General features: G+C 35.4%; 1 protein-coding gene across 4 annotated transcripts in view; it reads left to right on the top strand.

Annotated features, from left to right (window-relative positions):
• Positions 1-12,933: 12,933 nt before the first annotated feature.
• The window catches only part of LOC115228951 (serine protease svh-1-like), an 88,910-nt gene continuing 75,149 nt past the window's right edge, over positions 12,934-26,694 (top strand). For all 4 annotated transcript variants that reach the window (XM_036499057.1, XM_029799397.2, XM_029799396.2 and 1 more), the window contains exons 1-3: positions 12,934-13,068; positions 19,918-20,092; positions 24,389-24,559. In XM_036499057.1, coding sequence (XP_036354950.1) covers positions 19,978-20,092; positions 24,389-24,559 — 286 coding nt within the window. In that variant the 5' untranslated portion in view covers positions 12,934-13,068; positions 19,918-19,977. The remainder of the gene's footprint in view (positions 13,069-19,917; positions 20,093-24,388; positions 24,560-26,694) is intronic.

Below are 26,694 nucleotides of genomic sequence, written 5' to 3'. Positions count from 1 at the left end.
GGACAGACAGACGGATTAAGTCGATTACATTGACCCCAGTGCGTAACTGGTACTTAATTTATCGACTCCGAAAGAATGAAAAGCAAAATCGACCTCAGCAGAATTTGAACTCCGAATGTAACAGCAGACGAAATATGGCTATGCATTTCACCTGGTGTGCTAACGATTCTGCCAGCTCGCCGCCTTAAATTGTTGTATACTGTCAGCTCCATTCTCTCCTCCATGACCATCTTTAATCCAGTAACAAGATCAGATCAATTCAGTTGGGGATGGAGTTGGATGCAATGGATAACCAAGATATCTTTTGCCTCATCTGGTTCTCTGTGCCCCACAACGCATTGCTGCAGCCACTTACCTCTTCATTCGACCATGAGATTTTTTCTACAGTGTCTGCCAGATCCAGTCAGCACGGGCATGCATTAGTAGCTAGGGCCCTAATATGTTAATTAACCAATAACTGTAACCCTGACAGATGCTTCGTCTCCGGGTTAAAGTTGACCTGGTAACAGTAGTGACTAAGAGGTGATTCCACATTCACCAAAACACTGGAACTCCCAAACCAGAGTCAGTCCCACTACTGGATGCAGTTTGCAGTCTGAGACAGGACTACACACATATATAACAAACAACATACGCACATGCATAAACAAAATGTATTCTTGCATATATGAATACAAATATACAACCCATGCATGCACACAAGCATGCACACTGTTAATATTTAATGTATATAAGTTGGTTAACTGGCAGAATTGTTTGCATTTTTTCTATCTTTACGTTCTGAGTTCAAATTCTGCCAAGGTCGATTTTGCCTTCCATCCTTTCAGGATTAATAAAATGAGTACAAGTTGATCACAGGGGTTGATTAATTGACTAATCCCCATCCCTGAAATTACTGGCCTTGTGCCAAAATTTGAAACCATTATTTAATGTATATATTTATTCTGACTACCAAAACTCATTGTTCCTTTATATTTTGTCTTTGCAGTGCATGAAAGAGAATCGCAGCCCCAATAACAAACGAGTAAGGAGAAATATGTAGTGCACCTGAGCACACATACAATAAGTTTATTCTTTTAACATGAAACAACTTGTAATATTAATGTGGTATTCTTTAGTGAATTTAAGTAAATTTTGCTTTACTGTATTTTAAGGTACCAAATATTATATGGAAGACTAGCACTATGACCCGGCAATCACATACAGCTAGCTGGCATTCAATTGGCGTATCAAGTTTCGGGCATTTTAATTGGGTTTTGGATAGAAAATTCACAAAAGAGTCACTTCTATTGATATTTTAATGGCCTTGTGGGGTGACTGGGGAAATGTAAAGATGTGCACGACCACCCTTGAATGGTTTTAAATGACCATAGAAAGTGCGAGCCCTCTAACTGAAAAATTGTGGATTTGTATAAAGGACATGCACACAGACATTTTGCCCTTTATATATAGAGAGATTTTGAAATCTTTTTATATTTTTATTTTTTACTTGTTTTGACATTGGTGTGCAGCCATGCTGGGGCACTACCTTGAAGTATTTCGTCAAATAAATTGACACTACTAACTATTTATTCATTTATTTTTTTGTTTTAAAGTTTGATACTTATTTTATTGGTCTCTTTTGCTGAACAGATAAGTTATGGATATGTAAACAAATCAACACTAGCTGTCAAACTGTTGGGAGACAAACACAAACATAAAAACACATACACACATGCATACATACATACATACATACATGCATGCATGCATACATACATACATACATACATACATACATACATACATACAACATACATATATATATATATATATATATATATATATATATATATATTGTTATATTTCGGAATGGTCATTTTGCCAGTTTAGCCAATAAAATCACATGCACTATATATTTGGTGTTACTTTGCTTCAGTGTTATTTATTTTTTACATTAATCTTAATCTTATTTCGTCAGAATAATGAGGAATGTGTCACGCATGTGCGAGCCTACAGAGTTAAAGAGACACATACAATATTTCATTCACCGCATGCAGTTCTCAGGTTACAGCCATAAAGAAAGGATCAGAGTATACAAAGGAGCCATGAAGAAATTTGATAATATATTATGTAATGATAGGAATGGGATTTGCCCACTCTATAGGAACAAGTCATGGAACACTATAGAAAGGACAAAAAAGAAAATAGGGAAGGCCAACTCTTGGTATGATAGCCATAAATACCAGAGTGTCATGTTCGTTGACACCACCCCTGGAGGTGAACTGGCTACCGCTTTAGAAGGACCCTAGACAAACTTAAGCTAAGGATTAAGGTTGTTGAAAAGCCAGGCAACCCTATCAAATCTATAATTGGTAGAACCTATCCTTTTAGTAGAACCCCCTGTACGGATAAGTACTGTACTGTATGTAGATTTAGCCCACAAACAAACTGTAAGCCAGAAATGTAGTCTATAGTATAAGATGTATAGAGAGACGATGCAGTAACAAGACAACGACATACGTAGGGGAAACGGCAAGAAGCATAGGAGAGCGGGTAAATTGACATTGGAGACAACTCAAGGAAGGTAAAAGCTCATCGATTCTGTACCAACACACCGAACGGGAACACGGGGGATGAATCAACAACATAGAAATTAAAATATTGTCCACACATAGAACAGATGCAACAATCAGACAAATTACAGAAGCTACACACATAATAGAAAATAAACATAGCCTGAATGGAAAACTAGAATGGAACACTAGCACACACCACAACATATGACGGTAGAGGATCCCGAAAACATAATAAATACACAGATAAATAAACAAATAGAAATAAATAACTATATTATTTTTTTTTTTTCCGATTTATTATTATTATTATTAGTATTGTTGTTATACATACATACATACAAGCATATGTAATGATAATAACAAGTGGATGTAAACACATGAACAAAATAAGAATAAACAAAAACAACAACAAAAACAAATTACATGAACGTATATAAACAGAAGATACAAATATTACAGGCATCCCCCCACCCCCGCACACTAAATAAACATAGACGCACATAGAGATATAAGCATGCGCAAATGAAGACATACAATAGAAATACAAAATGGCTGACGGTTAGTAAGGAGAGACACAAATAAGAAAGATGAAAACAAAGGACCACTGATGCGGTCACAGGAGTGTGACGAAAGAACTCTGGCCGAAATAATATTAAGATTAATGTAAAAAATAAATAACACTGAAGCAAAGTAACACCAAATATATAGTGCATGTGTTTTTATTGGCTAAACTGGCAAAATGACCATTCCGAAATATAACAATATCTGTTTCAACACACGACTTCACATAAAAAATCTTGCACAACAAATATATAAACGTATATATATATATATATATATATATATATATAAGTTCAGCAAAATTTAGATTCAAATGAATATGGTACTTAAGTCAGATGCACCAGAATTTTATAAATCCATGGGGTGATTATAATCAAAATAAGCAACTAGAATATCTTCGGTAATTTGGTATGATCGTTTCACGCTACATCATTTTATTAAACATTGTAAGTATTACAACAGTTTTAAAATGTTGAGCAATCATCAGCCATTTATAGAGGTTTTCCATCAATACATATACTTATTTCCATGTTAATTGATAACATTATAAAGAGGGTAGATATACAGACAGAGATATTGATTTGAATGTTAAGAACATTAAGGTGTTAGAATTTATCTTCTGACTGAAGATTTTGTATAAGTGTAAAAGAACTTCTGTATTTTCTATAACTATGTAGTATATAGATGGTTATTGTGACCATTTAGTATTGGCCTAGTTTTCTTGATACAAAATCTGATTGCCTTAACAACCTGGCCAAAACCGGCTCTGGCTCTGTAGTACAAATGTCTTGTTTTCATAAGTTTTGCATTAAAATATACCAACAAAACTTAGTCACAATTAATCCTAACACTAGCTTAATGATAACTACCACTTTAACTTCTTCAGGAATAACTTTTGAAATTTATTTCACCCTTTCCTATATCTATAAATAGAAAATCTCTTTTGTCTCCATTCAACCGAATATCCCTCCCCACTCTCTAGCAGATCAAAATAACTTAAAGAAAATCTTCAGTCAGAAGATAAATTCTAACACCTTAATGTTCTTAATGCCAACCACTCCAAGAGTGTAGTGGGTGCTTTTACATGCCACTGGCATGAGGGTCAGTCAGGCGGTACTGGCAAAGGCCACACTCAAATGGTGCTTTTTATATGCCACCAATATATATATCGGTGGCACAATGTGTGTGTGTGTGTAATATGCATGTATAGATATTTATATTCAGTAATGATGCTATTAAATCTTTTGTTGATTTTGTCAAATCTTGTATTTATTACTACTCATTACTTGCATGTAAAAGCCAGCAAAATACACAAATAGTTTATTTTTATTTACCATTAACAACAAAATTTAGACAATAGAAATTCGTGCCCCAATTTGTTCATTTTTGTAATTATGACTTTTAAATGTCTCTTTGTAGTGTGGAGGTTTGAGAGGAAGAGAAAGAGCACAAGTAAGTATAGTTTTGTAATGTGACACAAACACTCACATTTATACATATTGTTCACATGCACACTAATACATAACTGTTTAACCATACATAACCACAGTAACACATTCAAATAGGGAAATATACTTATAAAGAAAAATATACATTGATCTACACTTAACCCTTTCGTTACCAACCCGGCCAAAACTGGCTCTGGCTCTGGCTCTGTAGTACAAATGTCTTGTTTTCATAAGTTTTGCATTAAAATATACCACCAAAACTTAGTCACAATTTATGTTCCTAACACCAGCTTAATGATAACTAAGTTATTTTTCTAAATTCTTTGTTATATTTAAAATAATTGAAAGAAACACAGAACATCTCAAAATAAATACAGTAACGAAAGGGTTAAACATATGCCCATAGCAAACATATAAACAGCTTACACATGCAAATACTTATGAGAAACATACCAGCACGCAAGTAACATACATGCTCACACAAACACAAATAAACATGCACAAACACAGCAATATTGCCAAAAGCAATATTTCGTTACTCTTGACAACAATGAATTCTGTGAACATACCTGAGATGAACACTTCCATTTGGATTCATTCTATCTCTCATCTCTTGGACCAGGATTTTCTTGTTTGACATCTCCATGGCTGACATCTTCCCTCAGAGCCATACTTTGTTAACTCTAGCATACTCCAATGTTTGATTATGTCTTCCATACTATTACTTCTGTACCTTATTGAACCGTTACTTCTAACCACATACTATGTACCAGCCTTCACTCCTTAACCTCTTGCCCCGTGCCAGTGGCATGTAAAAAGCACCAACCGATCGTGGTTGTTGACAGCCTCCCCTGGCACCTGTGACTACACTCTCGGAGTGGTTGGCGTTAGGAAGGGCATCCAGCTGTAGAAACACGGCCAGATCAGACTGGAGCCTGGTGCAGCCTCCTGGCTTCACAGACCCTGGTCAAACCGTCCAACCCATGCTAGCATGGAAAACGGACGTTAAATGATGATGATGATGATGATGATGATGATGATGATAATGATGAATCTAAACCCCCCATGCCAGACTTTCAGGGCTTCTATGAACAGAAATCTCAAAAACATCCATCAATGAGAACAAACAACTCAATTACATTTAGCAGCACCATGATAACAAGGAAACAGTACTACAGTAGACTCTCTTTGCACATGTACAGTACACAACTAAAATCCTCAGTGAGTGGATCTGGTACACGGAAACTGGAAGAAGCCCATTGTATGTATACATGTACATATTTGTGTGTGTATATGTGTCTGCGTTTGTTCCCCCCCCCCCACTGCCATCACTTGACAATCGATGCTGGTGTGTCTATGCCCTTGCAAACCAGTGGTTTAGCAAAAGAGACTGACAAAATAAGTACCAAGCTTACAAAGAATAAGTCCTGGGGTTGAGGCTATGAGACAATGTCTGATTAATTTGGAACAATGTGGATGAATAAACATTACATTTTTAACCACTGGTGCTGTCAGAGAGTAGTTCAATACAATTGCAGACAGAGACACCCTCCATTATAGCTGAGTTGATTGAAGCAACATAAAGTGAAGTACCTTACTTAAGGGCCCAATGTGCTGCTTAGTAAGGAATTCAACCAATGACCTTATGATCATGGGCCAAACACTCTGACCAGCAGACCACATGCCTTTATTCACTTAAGATAACCTCATGTCATAAACATTAGACATTTGTTTTAGAACCTGAAAAAATTTCAGCCCTGAGCAGTTGACCCCACTGACAAACTTGAGTCAAAATTATTATTATAATATTGTTCATGTAACTTCTGCTAAGCAAACAGCCATCTGAGATCATATCCAAACAAAGGCCTTTGAATAAGTGGCAAAGTCTTATTCACCAGCACACTGCATCTATTTCATAGTATGCATTTTTTTCCACTCTGTATCTTTTAGTTTACTAAAAGCCACTTCTTCCTTTGTCTACAAATTTTCATCAAAATCTTCATCCCAGACCATCTGATGACACTTCTGTTCTTATAGTAATCCCTTTAGTATCTCCCCACAACCCGACCTCACACTAAGCACTTTTTCAATCCTTTCTTCTTTGGAAATTCAACCTACTGAAATTCCTTTTCCCATTTTTCCTACTGAAGTTCATCAATCACATCATTACTGCTTAGTCTAAGAAGGTTTACTCATATCAAAGCAATAAGTTCTGGTACTTCTCTGATAACTAATTTATGATAAAAAAATACACACAAACTCATTGAGGACTTAAATCTTTTGATACCAACCTGCTTGAAACCACAAGATACAAATTTACTGTTTTAAAGTGATCTAAAAACATTCTGTCAAGATATCATGTTAATTTTTGTTCTTTACACCAGCTTAATTATTTTACTAATTTTTTCTTAACACCATCAAAATTATTTTACTAATTTTTTCATTATTTTCAAAATTAATTGTAATAAAGGCACTTTATTTCAAGAGAAATATGGGAATGAAAGGGTTAATAAATGATAGGCGTGATACACACAATAAAACCTATACATCAGAGACATTCAACAAGGGATTGGTTCTACTGAGAGAAGTAACTGGATGTTGTAATGGTCATACTTTCCCCAAAGGGATCAGCTGAGTGAAACAGCTGTTTCCAGAAACTAAGCCCAAGTCACAGACTTGGAGCACCAAGAGTTTACCGCCAAACTTATATCACTAATTAATTATGAAAAGCGCTGCCTTGCCTGGCTTCTGTGCCGGTGGCACGTAAAAAGCACCATCTGAACGTGACCGATGCCAGCGCCGCCTTGACTGGCTTCTGTGCCGGTGACACGTAAAAAGCACCAACCGATCATGGCCGCTGCCAGGCTCCCCTGGCACCTGTGCCGGTGGCACGTAAAAAGCACCCACTACACTCATGGAGTGGTTGGCGTTAGAAAGAGCATCCGGCTGTAGAAACTCTGCCAAATCAGACTGGAGCCTGGTGCAGCCTCCTGGCTTCCCAGACCCCAGTCGAACCGTCTGACCCATGCTAGCACAGAAAACAGACGTTAATCGATGATGATGATGATGAAACATTCATTTAGTATACACCTGTTTCATATTTTGAAACCAAAACTGTTACCTAAGGTATCCTGATTATCAAAGTAGATTTTGATTGACTAAGACAGTGAAAATTAAATGTCTTGGTTATGAGTAATACAGTTTTAGTAACACAATGAAAAGGATTGGTTTTTTGGGCTTGTTGTATGGTTGGTAGTTTGGTAAATGTAATTAAAACAAAAGCACACACACACAAGCAAACAAATAAGCAAAATAACACCAATAAATTTACAAGCATGCAGCCAAATGTTCACACATATATTTAATATATTAAAGAATTTCTGAATTTTGGAGACCGGAATTCATTGCTAATTTCTTTTCTTATCATTCCAGTGTAATAAAAGGGGTCCCGCTCCAAACACAACGGTAAGAATAAATATTAAACCCATTACATAAATGTTTTACATACTTTTAAGACTGGTGCATAGTCAATAATCCTGTCTAGAGTTTATGAAATATAAACTTCTATTCAACCTTTTTTTAATTGGAAGTAAATCTCTTTACTAATACAATAATGAAATAAGCAAATGGAATACTAAATACATAAAATGGCAGACACAGAATGTATTCAGTAGTATCAGGTCATACTGCTTGGTGTGTATGTATGTGCATATGTATATAGATATATATAGTTTGATAAGTGTCAATGCATGAAACTATGAAACTCTCAGACCTTGAGTTACTTTGCTACTTCTGCTAAATATTAATAAAATATACATATACTTATATTTTGAGTTCTATTTTCTTGTTCACATCACCATACCTGTATATATATATATATATATATATATATGTGTGTGTGTGTGTGTGTGTGTGTGTGTATACATATATGTATATATATATATATATATATATATATAATATATATATATATATATATATATATATACAAAAAGCAATAAAGATTCAAGTTAATTTAAATGAATTTACTTGAATATGGTACCTAACTTAGATGCACCAAAACAAACTATACGGTTTTAACAATACAGTAATGTGGGGTGATTATAAGCGAGAAAAAAGCAACAAGAATGGATAGGTTTTTAGTACAATCGTTTCATACAAGGACAGGCTTTATTAAAAGTTGCAAAAATTGCAGCATATAAACGTGTCCCGTACTCATCAGCTAAAATACATGTGAGTTCTCTAGACATCCTAGTGGTTGAGGCTATACTCATGAAGTAATGTAGATAATTAAGTAACATAAACAGATTTCCAAAGTTCATTAAAGTTCTTTAAAGATGATGTACAGTCTTATCACAGAATTTTAAAAAAGTTTTAATAGCATCACAGAGAAGGTGACTTAATCCATAGTGTACATATGAACTTCCAGAGATATGAGGAGGGATTACATACTCACAGACGACAAATTTATCCATTGCTAATCACAACGAGGTGGGTTTCAATTCCTGCTTATTAGTATTACAGAGAGGGTGAATTAATCCTTTGTATAGATGCACAATTTCCAATGGTGTAGATGTAAATTTCCAGAGAAATGAAGAGGAATTTCATATTCACAGGCGATAAATTTATCAATGGTTGAACACAATGAGGTGGGTATCAATTCTTGCTATATGATTAGGTATTTGCCACATTAATCATATTACTGCTATTTTCAAGAGACTGTAGCTATTTAACTTTTAAAGGCTGAAGGGCTTTCTGGAGAGGCAAAGAACAGAAAAGGGAAGGAAAGAGAAGAAAAGAGAGAAAATAAAGGGGGAGGGAGCAAAAGGGGGGGGCTAGAAGAGAAGAGAAAAGGAAAAAGAAAAAAAAGAAAAAGAGAATAAGAAGAAGAAAAAAAGAGAAAAGAGAAAGAAATAGGGAAAGAAGGGAAAAAAAGAAAAAGAAAAAAAGAGGGTTCTAGTTATACAGAAGAGTTAGTAGCCGGCAAGTCTGGTTTTAATTTACAGGCATCTAGGAACTAGAGGAGAATATTATTCTTTGACCAGTAAAACAGCTAATTTATTGCTGTCGAGAGCAGCTATGAATTTAAAGAGAATCTAAAGAGATAACACGGTCAGGGGTTTAGGGGTTTAGTGGTCAAAGGCTAAAATCAAAAGAAAATACATTAGGAAAATCTAAGTATAATCTTATCAAAAAGTCATTAAAATTTATTTATTTATTTTATTCATTTTACTGTCTTAAGGAGTTGCCGTTATTATTCATACATTGACGGACTACAGGTCAAATCTTAGAAGATCATTTACAAGGTGTTAGGGAATTGTCTATCATAATGAAGATAGTCATATTATCACCGAGGGAGTAGCCTTATTTATTTAATTTTGAAATAGAATTATGGGGCTTTAGTAACTCATTTTATTTTATTAAAGTTATGCTACTTAAATTAGATTAAGTTAAGAATTAAAATTAAAAATTAAAATTAAGATTTAAAATTAAGATTTAAAAATTTAAAATTATGAGTTTGAAATTAAATAAAGCCTCAATTAAGCAGCGTATAAGTACTATTCATTTCCCTGTTCTCAAAAAAACTGATGCAGATATAAGGAAAAAGATAACTGTAGTGTGAGAACTCTTAGTTATCTACTTAAAGCAGTGCTATACTAGTAAAAATCAAGTAATATCTATCTATCTAGTTACGAATATTCTAATCATTTAAAATATTTTAAAGTCTTCAATTTAGCGTGGACACAAACTTGACCTAGTTCGATATGGTTATTCAATAAGTTTCTATGTTTTCTATGCTTTAGAATTTCATACGTCTCCATATATATATATATATATATATATATATATATGGTAAGGCAGCTGCAGGAGAAATACCTAGCCAAAGATAAGCCCCTGGACCTGGCTTTCATTGACATGGAGAAAGCCTTTGACAAGGTCCCCCCCGATCCCTTATCTGGTGGTCAATGAGGAAACTAGGGATAGATGAATGGTTAATGAGAGATGTGCGAGCCATGTACAGGGACGCCACTAGTAAGGTGAGGGTTGGCAACGAGTACAGTGTGTGTGTGTGTGTGTGTCTGTGTGTGTGTGTGGTGTGTGTGTGTGTGTGTGTGCATGCGTGTGTGTGTGTGTGTGTGTGTAAAATATAAAAAATAATAAACTTTTCATTTTGTTTTAGCCTACACCTGAACCTGTCACTGAAGAAAATAATGTAACCTTTGCAAGAGCTGCCTTTTATGAACCTCTTGGCCACAGCAACATCCGGTAAGATTGACAAAACATTCTCAGCCTTTTTACAGCTTTGAAAAGTTCACAAAATCATCAGGTGCATGGCTTAGTGGTTAGGGTGTCGGACTCACAATCATAAGATTGTGGTTTCCATTCTTGGACCGGGTGATGCGTTGTGTTCTTGAGCAAATCACTTCATTTCATGTTGCTCTAGTCCACTCAGCCAGTAACAATGATTTTAGCCTGTAGAGGGATGAGCTCCACCAAGCTTTCATGCCCTAGATATGCTGCATGGTTGCAGTGCCCCAACAACTCAAGGGGTTGAGTGACTTGTCAATTGGCGAATCATCAGGTATTTCTTTTGGGAAATTTGGACTCTCAATTCTTTTGCGTTTACCTTCTATTTTTGTTTTTAGATTGCCTTTTAATGAGTATTTGTTGAAGTACATCAATGTCACAGCAATGTAGCTGGATGAATGAGCATAAATTTTTCAAATTACAAAGATTTTTTTTAACACCTTTTAATTCTGGCTAATGTTGTTCAATATACACAAATGCACACATACCTATCTATCTGTCTGTCTGTCTGTCTATCTATCTATTTATATATATATGCTAGCATGGAAAGCGGACGCTAAATGATGATGATGATGATGATGATGATATGTGTGTGTATGTGTGTGTGAGTGTGTGTGTGTGTTCTGTGTGTGTGTGTGTGTGTGTGTGTGTTCTGTGTGTGTGTGTGTGTGCTACTGGAGCACTAAGAGCACCATCTGAGCATGATGGTTGCCAGTCAGTTGCCAGAGCAGCTGACTGGCTTCCATGCTGGTGACACGTAAAAAGCACCATTTGAGCGTGATTGTTACCAGCGTCACCTTACTGGCATTTGTGCTGGTGGCATGTGAAAAAATATTCGAGGGAGGTCGTTGCCAGTGCTGTTGGACTGGCTCCTGTGCAGATGGCATGTAAAAAACACCATTTGAGTGTGGCCGTTGCCAGTACCGCCTGACTGGCCTTCATGCCGGTGGCACGTAAAAGCATCCACTACACTCTTGGAGTGGTTGGCATTAAGAAGGGCATCCAGCAGTCAAATCGTCCAACCCATGCCAGCATGGAAAGCGGATGTTAAACAACGAGGATGATGATGATGATGATGATACACACACACACACACACACGCACATTTGAATACACATATGCATGCATACACAAGAACACATATACTCAGTCATGTCCGTGCAGTTAAGCTCACTTTGCAGCCATGTAGTTTTAGGTTCAATCCTTCTGTGAGGTAACTTGAGCAAGCATCTTACATTGTAGCCCCAAGATGACCAATGCCTTGTAAGTGAATCTGATTGATGGAAACTGTGTGGAAAACCATTGTATGTATGAATCTGTGTATGAATGCATGTATGTATGTATGTATGTATGTATGTATGTATGTACGTATGTATGTATGTATGTACGTATGTATGTATGTATGAACATACATACATATGCATGTGTATATGTGTGTGCACATGTGCATATGTGTGCGCTATGCTTGAGTGCTGCTTTGAAGAGTTTAATCAACCCCAATATTTATTTATTTAATAAAGAAGCCAACACTGGTTGTCAAGCAATGATAAGGGACAAGTATAAACACACACACACACATACACACATCCAAATTTGTGCAAAACATTGGTTGACTTGGAGCAGTAACAGAACACACTTGCCCAAAGTGCTGTGTAATGGTATTGAACCCAAAGCTACATGGTTACAATGCATACTTCTTAACCACAAAGTCATGCCTGTGGCCTGCATATTGTTATTATTTCAAGGCAACTGATGTTGCACTGTCAATTTACAATTTACAGGTTGGGACATTGAGAGCTATGTATATTGACCATGGGACCAGGTCCATATTAGTGACAGGAACTACAGACAAGATCCACAACCTGCCAATTTAGTCATCACCCAACTAACTTGGCTAGCACCCTATCAACTTGCTCTTAGTACCCAACCAACTTAACCAGTACTCTATTATCTTGTGTCCTTGCTCCCTGGTCCATTGTTATATTCATACAATGAGTTAAATACAACAAATAAAAACAGTTGATATTAATGTAAATCAAACTAAATTTGTTTTGCAGGCTTGTTGGTAACACCTCTTTCTACAATGCTGGTCTGATAAGTATTTACCGTAACAACAGCTGGGGTTATGTCTGTGATGACAACTGGGATATGAAGGATGCTAATGTAGCCTGCAAACAACTTGGATTTTCCAGGTGAGAACTTGACATATTTTAATTGGACTTCACAATATTATTTTTTCATTATTTCAATAGTCTTATTAACCTTGTACTTTCACTGTGTAACCAGATACAGTTCTATGTGCTTTAAGATGTATATATTAATATATATATGTATATATATATATATATATATATATATATATATATATATATATATATATATATATATATATATATAGTTAATCCAAACAAGAAAGCACAAAAAAACACAACAACGCGAGGCCGTGGAACAAATATAGTATTATTGGACGCTCAGGAAAGAAGGAAAGAAGGAGGGTTTAACATTTCGAGCGGAGCTCTTCGTCGGAAACATAGGAAAAAAAATCGCCAACGGTACACACGAGGTCACATATATATATATATATAGGTGAGAGAGTTGGTATGTGAAAGCACATGGTTGGATGTATAAAAGACAAAAAAGAGTGAAAAAACGACAGAAGGCTTGTATTACATGGTTAAAGAATATATTTAAATCATTATGTTAGAAAACTGTTATAAAATTTTGCATATAGTATCATAGTTTTTGGAGAAATAACCGGTTTCATATTTTCTTTTCAAATTTCTCAAATTTCTTTACCTAAATAGGTAAAACTATGTTACTATATACAAAATTTTATAACATTTTTCTAACATAATGATTTAAATATATTCTTTAACCATATAACACAAGCCTTCTGTAGTTTATTTTACTCTTTTTTTATATATATTGAAATTCTAAACTCGTCTCATTTTCACATTTTATTATTTACAATTTTTACTATTTTACAAAATTATGATAATTGAATATTATATATTTATTGTGACAAAATTATTACCTTCATGCATTATGCAATCATCAGGTTTATGTAGTAGTAGAAACAGTCATGTTCCACAATTGTCAATAAAGCTATGCACTTTATAGATGTGAAACCATTGGCCACTCTATGATTGGTCTCTCTATGAACTGAATATAAATATGTTATTGCTCTATGCTTTAGAGTATGCTTCTCTTTTGGATATATGATAGACTAACGATCTATTATATATATATATATATATATATATATATATATGCATATATTTCTTTACTACCCACTAGGGGCTAAACACAGAGGGGACAAACAAGGACAGACAAACGGATTAAGTTGATTACATCGACCCCAGTGCATAACTGGTACTTAATTTATCGACCCCGAAAGGATGAAAAGCAAAGTCGACCTTGGCGGAATTTGAACTCAAAACGTAACGGCAGACGAAATACGGCTATGCATTTCGCTCGGCATGCTAACGTTTCTGCCAGCTTGCTGCCTTCATATATATATGTGTGTGTGTGTTTGTGTGTGTGTGTGTGTGTGTGTGTGGTGTGTGTGTGTGTGTGTGTGTGTACACTTTCTTTAGGTTGAACATCCTGTTAATCCCCATATATTCTGCCATTATTTTGGTATACTGCTTCAGTATATATTTAGCTAAATAATGATAATTATTATTATTAATATGCCAATAAAGTGAAAGTTAAATTTCTTGTGGTATTCAGTATTGTTAGTTTAGTTCCTCTACTTAATGGATTCAAATCCTCAAAGGATCAACTTGGCTTTTCATTCTTCAAAATTCACAAAATATTTACCAGTAATTAGATTAATTGTATGCCAATCCTCAAAATTCAGATAATCAAGGAAAATCTGAGAAAGCAGTTAATGTTACTACTACTACTACTACTACTATGCTAGAGCATGGTAAGTTAGTTAGCAGGTGTTTTATCTTGATGTCCTGAGCGATATATTAGATAGAGAGAAACTTCCTAGGAATGTAGGCAGTTGATGTCAGAACAACTTCTTGAGTCTCATAGATTCTTGGTTTCCCAGGATCTGGTCGAAAAATTTATCAGTACATTTTTTCATCATTCCCAGGGCACCTAGAATAACAGGGATGGTTTGTGTTTCTAATTGCCACTTCCTAGATATTTCAATCTCAAGGTCTTTATATTTCGACAGTTTTTCGAATTCCTTTGCTGAGATGTTTTTATGAGTAGGCACTCTCATATCAATTAACAGATATGTATTTCATCTTAAATCTTTGATGACGATGTCTGGTCTGTTATCATTTATTTGCCTATCTGTTTATATGTATCCTATAATACCATATGATGGTAACCTTCTCTCTCTCAGTGAATGGCTCTGAATGGTTTTCATACCAGTTCTTATGGTGTGGGATACCATAATGATGATATATTATCAGTGTAAGTATTGGCCAACTCGATCATGCCTGGTTCTATATTTTTTAGGGGCAAGGACTGAGCAACTGACAACAATGTGGTCAATAATCTCAAGTTTGTCATAACAGACTACACTTTGTGTCTACTTTGTGTGTGACATTAGCTTGATAGTTCCAGGTGAGGAGACTCTGATCTGCTAGGATAAATCCTTCTGTTTCAGCTTTCAAACCAACACTCTGCAGCCACTGATGGGTTCTTTTTACATCTACCTAAGCTTCCCCAGCTTGTTTGGTGTATTTCCAATGCAGCAGTTTGTCTTACCACAGTCTTGATATTTCTTTCAAACTTTTCTGTTTGGCTTTCATTTTACACGTTTTTATTGCCTTAATGGGTGATGTGTCCTCCATATCATCATCATAATTAGGGAGGTCAAGCTCTGGTCTTTATTTATATGCCTCCTTTGAGAGTGAGTGCAGTTTCTTACTCTGTTCATGTTGCCTTCCCAGTTGTATCATCCAGTCGGTGTTACTTTGGATGTACACTTGGTGTCCTATCAAAGTCATTTTATAGCTGGGGCTGGCAAACCCTGGTCCACAGGTCGATTCCAGCTTGCTGAGTATTTTAATCCAGCTTATGGAGCATTTTTGGCAAGTCCTGAATAACTTTCATCACCATTTATTTTTCAACACCTTTGTTTTTGGATTTAATTGACAGTAATTGCACTGCGTAACCATGTGAAAACGCCCATAAAGATTCACGCTCAATACGTACTGAGATGTCAGACAGTAGCACTCCAACACAGGCCCTGATAGTACAAAAGACAAAAAAAATTATTTTCTGAAATCAGTTTGTCCTCAAGAACAGTCACGTGAAGAATTGAAAAAATGGCAGTCGGTGTCAGGAGAAGTTTGGTAGGTGTGTTACAAAGTCTTGAATGTTTTTCCATTGCTCAGTGCCGCCTTGACTGGCTTCCATGCCAGTGGCATGTAAAAAGCACCATCCAAACGTGGCCGATGCCAGCACCGCCTAGACTGGCTTCCATGCCGGTGGCACGTAAAAAGCACCAATCCAATTGTGGCCGTTGCCAGCCTCACCTGGCACTTGTGCTGGTGACACATAAAAAGCACCCACTACACTCACAGAGTGGTTGGTGTTAGGAAGGGCATCCAGCTGTAGAAACACTGCCAGAACAGACTGGAGCCTGGTGCAGCCATCTGGCTTCCTAGATCCCGGTCAAACCGTCCAACCCATGCAAGCATGAAAAACAGACGTTAAACGATGATGATGATGAAGATGACATTTCTGATATGACAGACACCTGCCAACTCGTGGTTTTTGCTTTTTTTGTTACTCCAACCTTTAACATTGTGGAAGAATTTGCACAAGTTATTTCTTTGAAAAATACAACTACCTGATCAGATTTATATGACAGCCTCATGAACAGGGTGATTCAATCTAACTTAGATTTATCAAAATTGGTTGGGGTGACCACCAATGGAACACCAGCAATGATTGGTGAGAAAAAAGGTGTGGTAGCTTTACTTCAAGAACAGACACTATTCAAGCTACATTGCATTATACATCAAGATGCTTTGTGTGTGAAGACACTCCAATTCAAGTTGTCAATTAGTGAATTTCATCCTATCAAGAAGATTCAATCACTGCCAGTTCAGGAGTTCCTTAATCAGACAGAGGCTGAGTATAGTGACCTAACTTACTTCTGCAATATTCGTTGGCTAAGATAAAATGCTTGCACATTTTTATTCACTGAGAGAGGAGGTTGCTTTATTTTTGGAGAGCAAAGACTATGATACCTCTTTCTTAAGGAATCCACAATGGGTTGTTAAGCTAGCATTCCAAGCTGACATAACAATGCATATGAACTCACTGAATCTTGAACTGCAAGGATGGAATAAGGTCTTATTTCAAATGTTTGGATATGTTACCGCATTTGAATGGGAACCAAAAATTTGAGAGTCACAACCAAAAACGGGAATTACTCTCATTTTATGTATCTCAACTAGCACATAAACATTGGTTCTGATGTATTTGTCCACAGCATTCAGAAATTGAAGGCCGATTTTTTGACACATTTTGATGATTTTTGAAAATGTGAGAACCTACCTAAGGTATTTGACACTCCTTTTGATGTAGATATTGAGAATGTCCCTGAAAAGTTCCAACTTGAACTTATAGATTTTCAGTGTGATGATTTCTTAAGATCAAAATTTTCTTCATAATCAATCGTTGATTTTTACAAGAAATGCATTTTTCCCACTGGAAAATTCCCAAATCTACTTGAAAATGCTAAAATTTTCACGTCTTGTTTGATCAAAGTTTCAGAACACCAAACCAAATCACTGTATGATCAAAATACATGATTATACTCTGAAGCAGCTTCTCCTTGAAACTGAGACAGATTTAATCGCATTAAGGCCATCTTTTATATTCAACAGATACTACTGCTATGAAGAAAATTGGCATCAAGTTACAGAAAAGGGCTCTCAAAAAAGCACACAAACACTCAAGGTGAAAAGAGTGCATAAATAAAGAAATAAAGAGTTTCCAACAGGTATTATTGATCTTAGACGAACTCTCAAAAAGAAATAATGTAAAAATGAGAATGGCTGTGAAACACACAGATTAAGTCTATTTATGGACATCCTCCTGAAACCCTTCCTTAAACATATCGATAGCCATATCAGAGATGACTTGGATATTTTAAACCACCTTCCAAAAAAAGCCAAGGAAGAAACAATCATGGTTTCATTTGATGTAGTTAATTTATATACCAGTATTCCTCATAATTATGGACTAGAGGCAATACAGTTCTGGCTGGACCAATTTCTGGCAGAAATACCAAAAAGGATCAGTAAAGAATTCATTACTAAATCGGTTGAATTCATCCTACATAATAACCACTTCATGTTTGACAATACATTTTACCATCAAAAATCCGGAATTGCTATGGGTACAAGGGCAGCACCAGTCATTGCGAACCTAACAATGGGCTACCTGGAAATAATTATTTACCAGGAATCTTTATCAACCTTTGGAAACCCCCTCTCTCAATACATAAAAGAGAATTGGAAACGATTCCTGGACGATTGTTTTATACTCTGGAATGAAAACACAGATAAACTCCTAAAATTCAAAAACCTATTGAACAGCATCAACCCAAATATACAGTTCACAATGGAATACAACCAAAAGGAGCTCCCATTCTTAGATATACTAATTTAAAAAATTAACCTTAAAATAGAAACAGACATTTTTTACAAAGCCACAGACGCCAAACAATACCTACTTTTTGATTCATGCCACCCAAGACACACTAAAACAAACATCCCTTTCAACCTTGCAAGAAGGATATGCACAATAGTGTCAGAACAGAATACCAGGAACTTTAGACTACAAGAACTCAAAAACACCCTAATTGACAGACACTACCCAGCTCAACTCATAGAGGATGGGATCAGTCGTGCAACAGAAATCGACATAGAAACTTTGAGAAAAGTTCAACACAACAACACACCTTCCCCGAAAATACTACCTTACATATCCACATACAACCCCAGAAACAAAGAAGCCTTCACCATCATCACCCAGAATTTACCAATACTTCATAAGGACCCCAAATTAAAGGAAATTCTAAACACACATAAAATCATTAAAAGCTACAAACAACCTAAATCACTTAAAAAGATTCTCACAAAGGCAAAATTGCTTTCTGAAATTACGGATGCAAAAGTAAAAAAATGTGGTAGACCAAACTGTGCAACATGCCCAAACCTTCTAGAAGGATCAGAATTCCTCTTCAAAGAGGGACAAAAATTCAAGATCAAATCTAATTTTACTTGTGCCTCTGAAAACATAATTTATGTCATAAGATGCTTGAGCTGCCACCAAAACTACGTGGGGTCCATGGGACTATCACTCAGACGTAGATGCACACTGCATCGACAACAGATTGCATTCCCAGAATACAGAATGATACCCTTTAGTGAGCATATTGAGAAATGCGCAAAGCAACTACTACCACAATTTTTAATCTTTCCATTTTATCAATGTGCTATTGGAACACCAACACAAATTAGACTAAACAAGGAAACATTCTTCATTGAAAAATATAAGCCCAAACTTAACCACTCTAACATTCTTATACGGAGAAACTCACCCCATTAAAAAAAGGCAAGAAATATAAAGCGATTATCTCCCTTACACCGGAAGAAATCACTTATTACCTCCCCTTACCTGGAACTCTTCTTTACACTTCTTAACGAAATCATAACACAATGTTTTGAGAAATTTGAAAAGTTAAACATGAAACCGGTAATTTCTTCAAAAACTATGTCACTGTATGAAAAAAATTTATAACATTCTTCTGACATAATGACTCAAATATATATTTTTTAACCTTTTAAAACAAGCCTTCTGTAGTTTTTACACTTTTTACTATTTTCTATATATATATATATATACATATATATATATATATACATATATATATATACATATATATATATATATATATATATATATATATATATATATATATATATATATATATATATATATATATATATATATATATAAATATATGGATATATGTCTATTTCATTATTTTTTAGGGGTGCTGAAGTAGCTACAGGAAATTCAAGATATGGTTGGCAGAATCAGAAGACTTTCTCATGGATAATACCGACTGTAAAGGAGATGAAAGTGCTTTGCAATATTGTTCATATGATACTGAGCATGACTGTAAAAAGGATGAAGCTGCTGGAGTTATATGTAAACCGAACCCTGGTAAGTCTCAGAAGAAAAATTAACGAAATCATTTTTAGAATAAGAATGTAAACGACCATGCAAAGTCAGTTGACGAGAATGGCTCCTTTGCACATCACATGGTCGATACAATAAATATGAAAAGAATAAATGCATATATGTGCCAGAAGGAAAAGAGAGACACAATGGGTAGAATGTTTAAGAGAAGATTTTATTTATATGTTAACATGTGTGTGTGTGTCATATATGCATGATAATAGACAGGCCGTCATGAGAACAAAGTGTGTGTGTACAAACATGGATGTATGTGTGTGCGATAAGTACAGAGCATTGAAAGAGTCTATAATATGACTTTAGAAGAATGTTCAGATACAAGGATGATAAATACCAGTTCGTAGTCAAGGTACACGATAGTTGAAATGCTGTATCAAGAAGTTGTGACAGTAATGCAGAGTCTGTTGAGGTACATGTCATACGTGAAGTTGTGACTATGATGCTGCTGCCGGTCACTTGGTACAGGAAGTTCTCGCAGGTTGTATTTGCTGTTAACCATGGTGAAGTGATTCACAAACAGTGCAGTGTTGGAACCTGTGAGAGCATTGCTTGTTGCTGTGTACGTAGAGGGATGATGTTGATGTTAGGGTGAATGGTAGTGACAGAGATAGAGGTCCTGAATGCTGCTGGACAAAATTGGTGAGTCTCCATGTGGCTGCTGTTGTGTTGTCGCTGGAACTGGCTGTGTCCTGTGTGGTCAGTGGCTAGACCTTAAAGGGTCTGGAACCGAAAGACCTCGACTCAATGTGAAGCTAGAGTTTTATAGGGTGCAGTCAGCTCACCAGAGGTTTAGAAGAGATTGTATCACGTGGCCTTATCAGAAGGCTGCAATTGGTTGGGTTGCCAGTTGGCGCACAATAGAGCAAGAGACGAGTTGTGCCAATACTAACAAATCAGAGTAGTGGACACAACAGGTTCCAAAAGGGCAGCTGAAGGCTAGCTGTTATCTACTACGTCCATATATAACAGGGAGAGAGGAATTTCCCTCAAGCGTACGCTACAGATATTAGCTGGTCATGGTGTGTTGCTGCTGCCACTGTCCATTGTTCTTGTGTTGTACCAGCACTCTGGCCTGCAGCTGATTCTATTGGGTTGTCCGGAAAGCTCGTGCCGATTTTTAAAGGAAAGAAAAAGGTCAATAAATACTTGCCATTACATTTTTAATCAACCACATATGAACCATTTTGTTGCACAATGCGTCTCCACCTTTCCTTTAACTTGAAAATACCCTCTTTCCAGAATTGAGGTGCCTGGGAGGATAAGTCAAAAGGTAAGCTACTATAAATTGGCACGAACTTCTGGAACAACCCAATACTACTGCCTTTTTCTGGTTCTACTACTGCCTGCTGACTGCCATATGCTATGTGCATTCTGCTGTCTGCTTGCAGTGTCTAAAATGCACTGAATATAAAGTGCCAAAGATGAAATTGTTGTTAGATACAGTTCCAAACGAAGTCTTGAAAGGTCAGATTTCTTTGATGACTTAGTAATAGATTGGCAAGTTACAATCGTATTCTTAAGATGGTTTTTTTTTTGCATCAAATATAGTGATTTTGGTTTGATTGCTAAATATTTAAGCAGATAAATTCAAAAACTGAATATATCAAATGTATAACTTCAAGATAACAAGCTGATGTGTTTACAGTGTACAGATATCAGACAAATTGAGTGATTTGATTAGATATAGATGCTCAGTTGATTAATTGTAGATTATAGATGGTAATCAGATAGGATAGATATATAGTATATTATACAAGAGGCTATCAACTATAAAAATTCTAACAAATACAACACAGATTATAGATGTTAGAATAAATCAGCTGCAGAGTGAATATGGATGAGATAGTATATATATATATATATATATATATATATATATATCATCATCATCATCATTATCACACTACCATCATCACTGTCATCATCATCGTCGTTGTCATCACCACCACCACCACCACCACAACATCATCATCATTTTAGCATCTAACTATTCCATACTAGCATGAATTGAATGGAATTCATTGAGGTAGGTTTTCTATGGCACAACTTTTATTAAAATTATTAGGCTGTCCACAAAGTTCTGAGCATTTTTTAAGCTAAATCTTTTAACGCTTCATTGAACACACCTGAAACATTACACAGTTGAAATTTTGGTGTTGCCTGAAGCGGTAGTGCATTTCTTTTTTGTTCCTGACTAAAGATAGATTTATCTTTCATTCCAGTTACTCTTTATTGACATTTGAAATGGACAACCAAAAATTTCATATTTGCATTGTAATGCTTTTCTTTTGTAAAGAAGGAGAAAATGTTGTAAAGACTTGCAAAATCATTTGTGAAGTTTATGGTGATGATGCTGTAGGTGAATCAACTGTTCGAAGGTGGTTTGCAAAATTTAAGGCTGGAAAGTTTAGCTTGGAAGATGACAGTTGCAGTGGTAGACCTTCAAAATTGGATGAAGATGTTTTGAAGGCAAAAATTAAAGAAAACTCAAATATCATGACTTGAGAACTTGCAAAGGAGTTGGGAGTTTCTAAAAGTACAGCTCATGAACACCTACTGAAACTAGGGTACATTTCTCGCTATAATGTATGGGTCACTCACAAACACTCAGAAAAGAATTGCTTGGACCAGTATTCTGTTTGTGATATGTTTTTGAAAAAGAATGAAAGCACGCCTATTTTGAAACAAATTGTGACTAGAGGTGAAAAATGGATTGTGTACGAAAATGTAGTGCAAAAAAGATCCTGGTGTTTGCATAAAGATCCCCAAAAACAGCAACCAAAGACAAATATCCATACCAAAAAAGCTATGCTTTGTGTTTGGTGGGATCATAAAGGCATTATTTATTATGAGCTTTTCCCACAACACCAGACCCTTAATTCTGATGTGTACTGTCGTCAGCTGGCCAATTTGAAGCAAAAATTCAAAGAATTGAGGCTGGAGATTCCCAACAAGAAAGTGGTAGTGTTCTAACAAGACAATGCCCGATCACATGTATCTTTGGCTACCTGAACAAAGTTACATGAACCTGGCTGAGATCTCTTACCTCATCCACCATATTCTCCTGATGTCATGCCACCCAACTACCATTTGTTTTTGTCTCTACAAAACTCGTTTCAATGAAAAACATTTAACGATTTAGATGGAGTCAAAATGCATCTTGATAACTTTTTTCTTCAAAACCACTCAAATTTTATGCTGATGGAATATTTAAATTGCCTGAAAAATGGGCAATGGTCATTAATAATAATAGAAATTATTTCATTGAATAAAATCTATTGAAAGGTCAATTATTTTTATCACTTTTTGCATATTAAAAAACACTCAGAACTTTCCAGACAACCTAATATCTCCACTTCTAAAGGATGTCTCACAATTACTAAATGAAAGTTGATACCAACACCATATTAGAAAGGGAGATGATATTTTATCATATATCCATTGTCTGGAAATCTTTGACTTCTTCATTAACTCTTCCATCCCAAATGTATCCTTCTGTTCTGTTTAGTCCATTCTAGACTAAACGATACAGGAGATGATATCAAGATTTAAGAAGTCTCCAAAGTTGACATGCTATTAAAGATAAGAGGACAGATATGGACATTTGTTTTTGCCTCAATAAGTATTATTAGTATAATAATTGTTCTAACCTATCTCCAGCAGCCAAGGGTCATAGACATATAGAAAGGTTCGCATCATATTTATAGCCAAGGTAATTTGTATAGATTAAACAAAATGAGCTAAGTGATGTAAAGGCAAAGAATTTCATCTATGGCTCTTATATATATGTGTATATATATATATATCCACATACTTACACAATACAAATAGATGTTAATACTTAACTTCTAATGCATACATGCAGATATTATAAGATGCACTTACAGTTCTGTAAATGTATGCACATAAATGTTCCACCAAGCCTTTCTGCACAGTGACATAAGCATAGTCATATGCTAACATATACATATGTATGCACAAATAAAACATACTCATAAAAGCATATAGCCAGTGATGGAAATGGTTGATTATGCAGTGGGGTAGCAGTCCTCTACTTTACAATTCACAGAGGTGAGTAGATTATAGCATCTTACCTCACCTTACTAACCCCAGCCTTTCAAACCTTAACATAACCCTAGGAACTAATATCCATTTCTGTCACTGTATTTACCTCACAAGGTATGTGAATGTATCTTTGAAATTTATGTATGTAAAATAAACTTTTCCATATATAAACTTTTTTTATGTATTGTATTTTGACAGGCTGCAAACCTGGTTGGATTTCTGGTCCAAGTGGTTGCTATCGTTTGTTTATCGGCAATGCTCGAAGACTCAATGCCAAAGAAATGTGTTACACTAAAGATAGTCATTTAGTAATTATTGACAGTTTGGAAGAAAATGCGTTTCTTTCAGTTTTACTTCAGACCAATAATGGTAAGAGCATAATTTTATAAATTTCTTTAATAATTGCTTTAAATGTCATCCTTGGTCATAAACTTTTGGAGTAATTTTTTCTTAAGCAATTTTTAACAGTTATGAAATGTATAAACATGACTTTTACTGGAGTAATTCTTATACATCTGGTACAGTACATTTATGATACATACACACATTCAGAAACGGATCCAAATAATTTTCTTTTGAATGTTATGTACTTTATTAAACAGGTTTCCTTTAACAAAATCTTGTGTCTAATCACCTACTCACACCAGAATTTCCTTCCAAAGTATCTTTATTTTAAATTTTAATTAGTGACAATTCAAACTGAATATTAATCCTATCAGCTGAATATTATCCTCAATTTTAGTACATAATAATGAAATATAACTATTACAGAGTATTACTCTCATATTTGATGGCATTAAAGACACATGGGTATATCAGACATACCTTAATTACAATAGCACATATACAGGAAAAAAGTCGTTGGTGCAGCGAAGTTTATGAGAGCCTAAACTTTGCTTGTAGGACCAGTGGGAGGGTATTTAATTATTAATTCATTTATTTACTTATTGAAAAATGTATGTCTTATATGCCATCAAATATGGTCATTAAATATGCATGAACTCCTTGCCAGAATTTTTTTCCCATGTAAGGAATTGTTATTCATCACCTGTACAGTGATGTATAAAAATTATAACTAATATAGTACTAAACTTTCAACCAAATACTTCATGATTATTATCCTGTCATTAACACGTCACTAACCCAAGACATTTCAATTTTGGTCTCTTATATCCTCTAGCCACAATTAACTAACTTTCATAAAAATAGATCACTGCTGTTGGAAGAAGTGTGAACACTGAATAAACAACTTGCCTTTCATTAGTCTATAGTGTTGAATACAATTGTTTATGAGGTCCCAGATTTGCTTCCATTGTCAAGTATCTTCTTTTCTACACAGTGAATCAGATTCATCCGAGCATTATGAGTTGGGCAGATGGCAACTGTGTAGAAGTCTGTTGGGTGGATATACCTGTAATGTAAAGGGTGATGCTGATTCTGTCCCAGGATTATGTTAAAGAAACGAAAGTCTGTGGAACATTCAGCCACCGACATTATAATACAAGGAGTAGGTAGTTCAGTTGATTAACCAATTAGTAAACTCATTGTTGAAACTGACACAAGATTCATCATCATTATATATATATATATAAAGAGAGAGAGGGGGAGAAATAGATAGAGGGGGAGAAGGAGAGCTAACAATGCAAATTCACAAATAAACACATTTGGGCTTGATACATGTAGCTTAGTGGTAGATGCAGGCATGGCTTCCCAACCACATGGTTCTGAGTTCAGTCCTACTGCATAGCACTTTGAGCAAGTGTGTTCTATTGTAGCTTTGGGCTGACCAAAGCGCTGTGAGTGAATTTTGAGACAAAAACTGAAAGAAGCCTGTTGCAGATGTGTGTGTGTATGTGTCTTTGTCTTTGTGTGTGTGTGTGTCTTTATGTGTCTCTCAAGGGGAGAGGGTATGGTATTTTGGGTCTGACAACTGTTCTGGCGGCTTGGAATTACATGATATCTGTAATGTTGATGGATGGAGTGTGTAAAAAGTAAAGGATATGCAGCCAGCAGCGGCTGCATATAAACATTGCTGTAAAACCAGCCTCTGTCTTCAGGGTGGAGAGATTGGCACACACACACACACATATACATATATATATATATATTATATATATATATATATATATAATATATATATATATACATATACATATACATATACATATACCAGACCCCGGTCGAACCATCCAACCGTGCTAGCGTGGAAAACGGACGTTAAACGATGATGATATATATATATATAAGAAGTATTAGGGGTGATGTACAGATTTAATACATATGAAAGAAAAAAGGCGTTCAGAATGCTGGATGGTTGTAAAAATATATATTTATTTACATATCACATATTATTGCTTCATATTCATTCTGAACACCTTTTTTTCTTTCACACACACACACACACACACACATACATATATATATATATATATATATACTACTAATATAGTTTGAAGTTTTTTTACAGAAAAAAATTCCATCAAAAAATGTGGCAGCATATTAAA

The sequence above is a fragment of the Octopus sinensis genome, unplaced genomic scaffold, assembly GCF_006345805.1.
Source record: "Octopus sinensis unplaced genomic scaffold, ASM634580v1 Contig11471, whole genome shotgun sequence".
NCBI lineage: Eukaryota > Metazoa > Mollusca > Cephalopoda > Octopoda > Octopodidae > Octopus > Octopus sinensis.
This window is presented reverse-complemented; position numbering and strand designations above follow the sequence as displayed.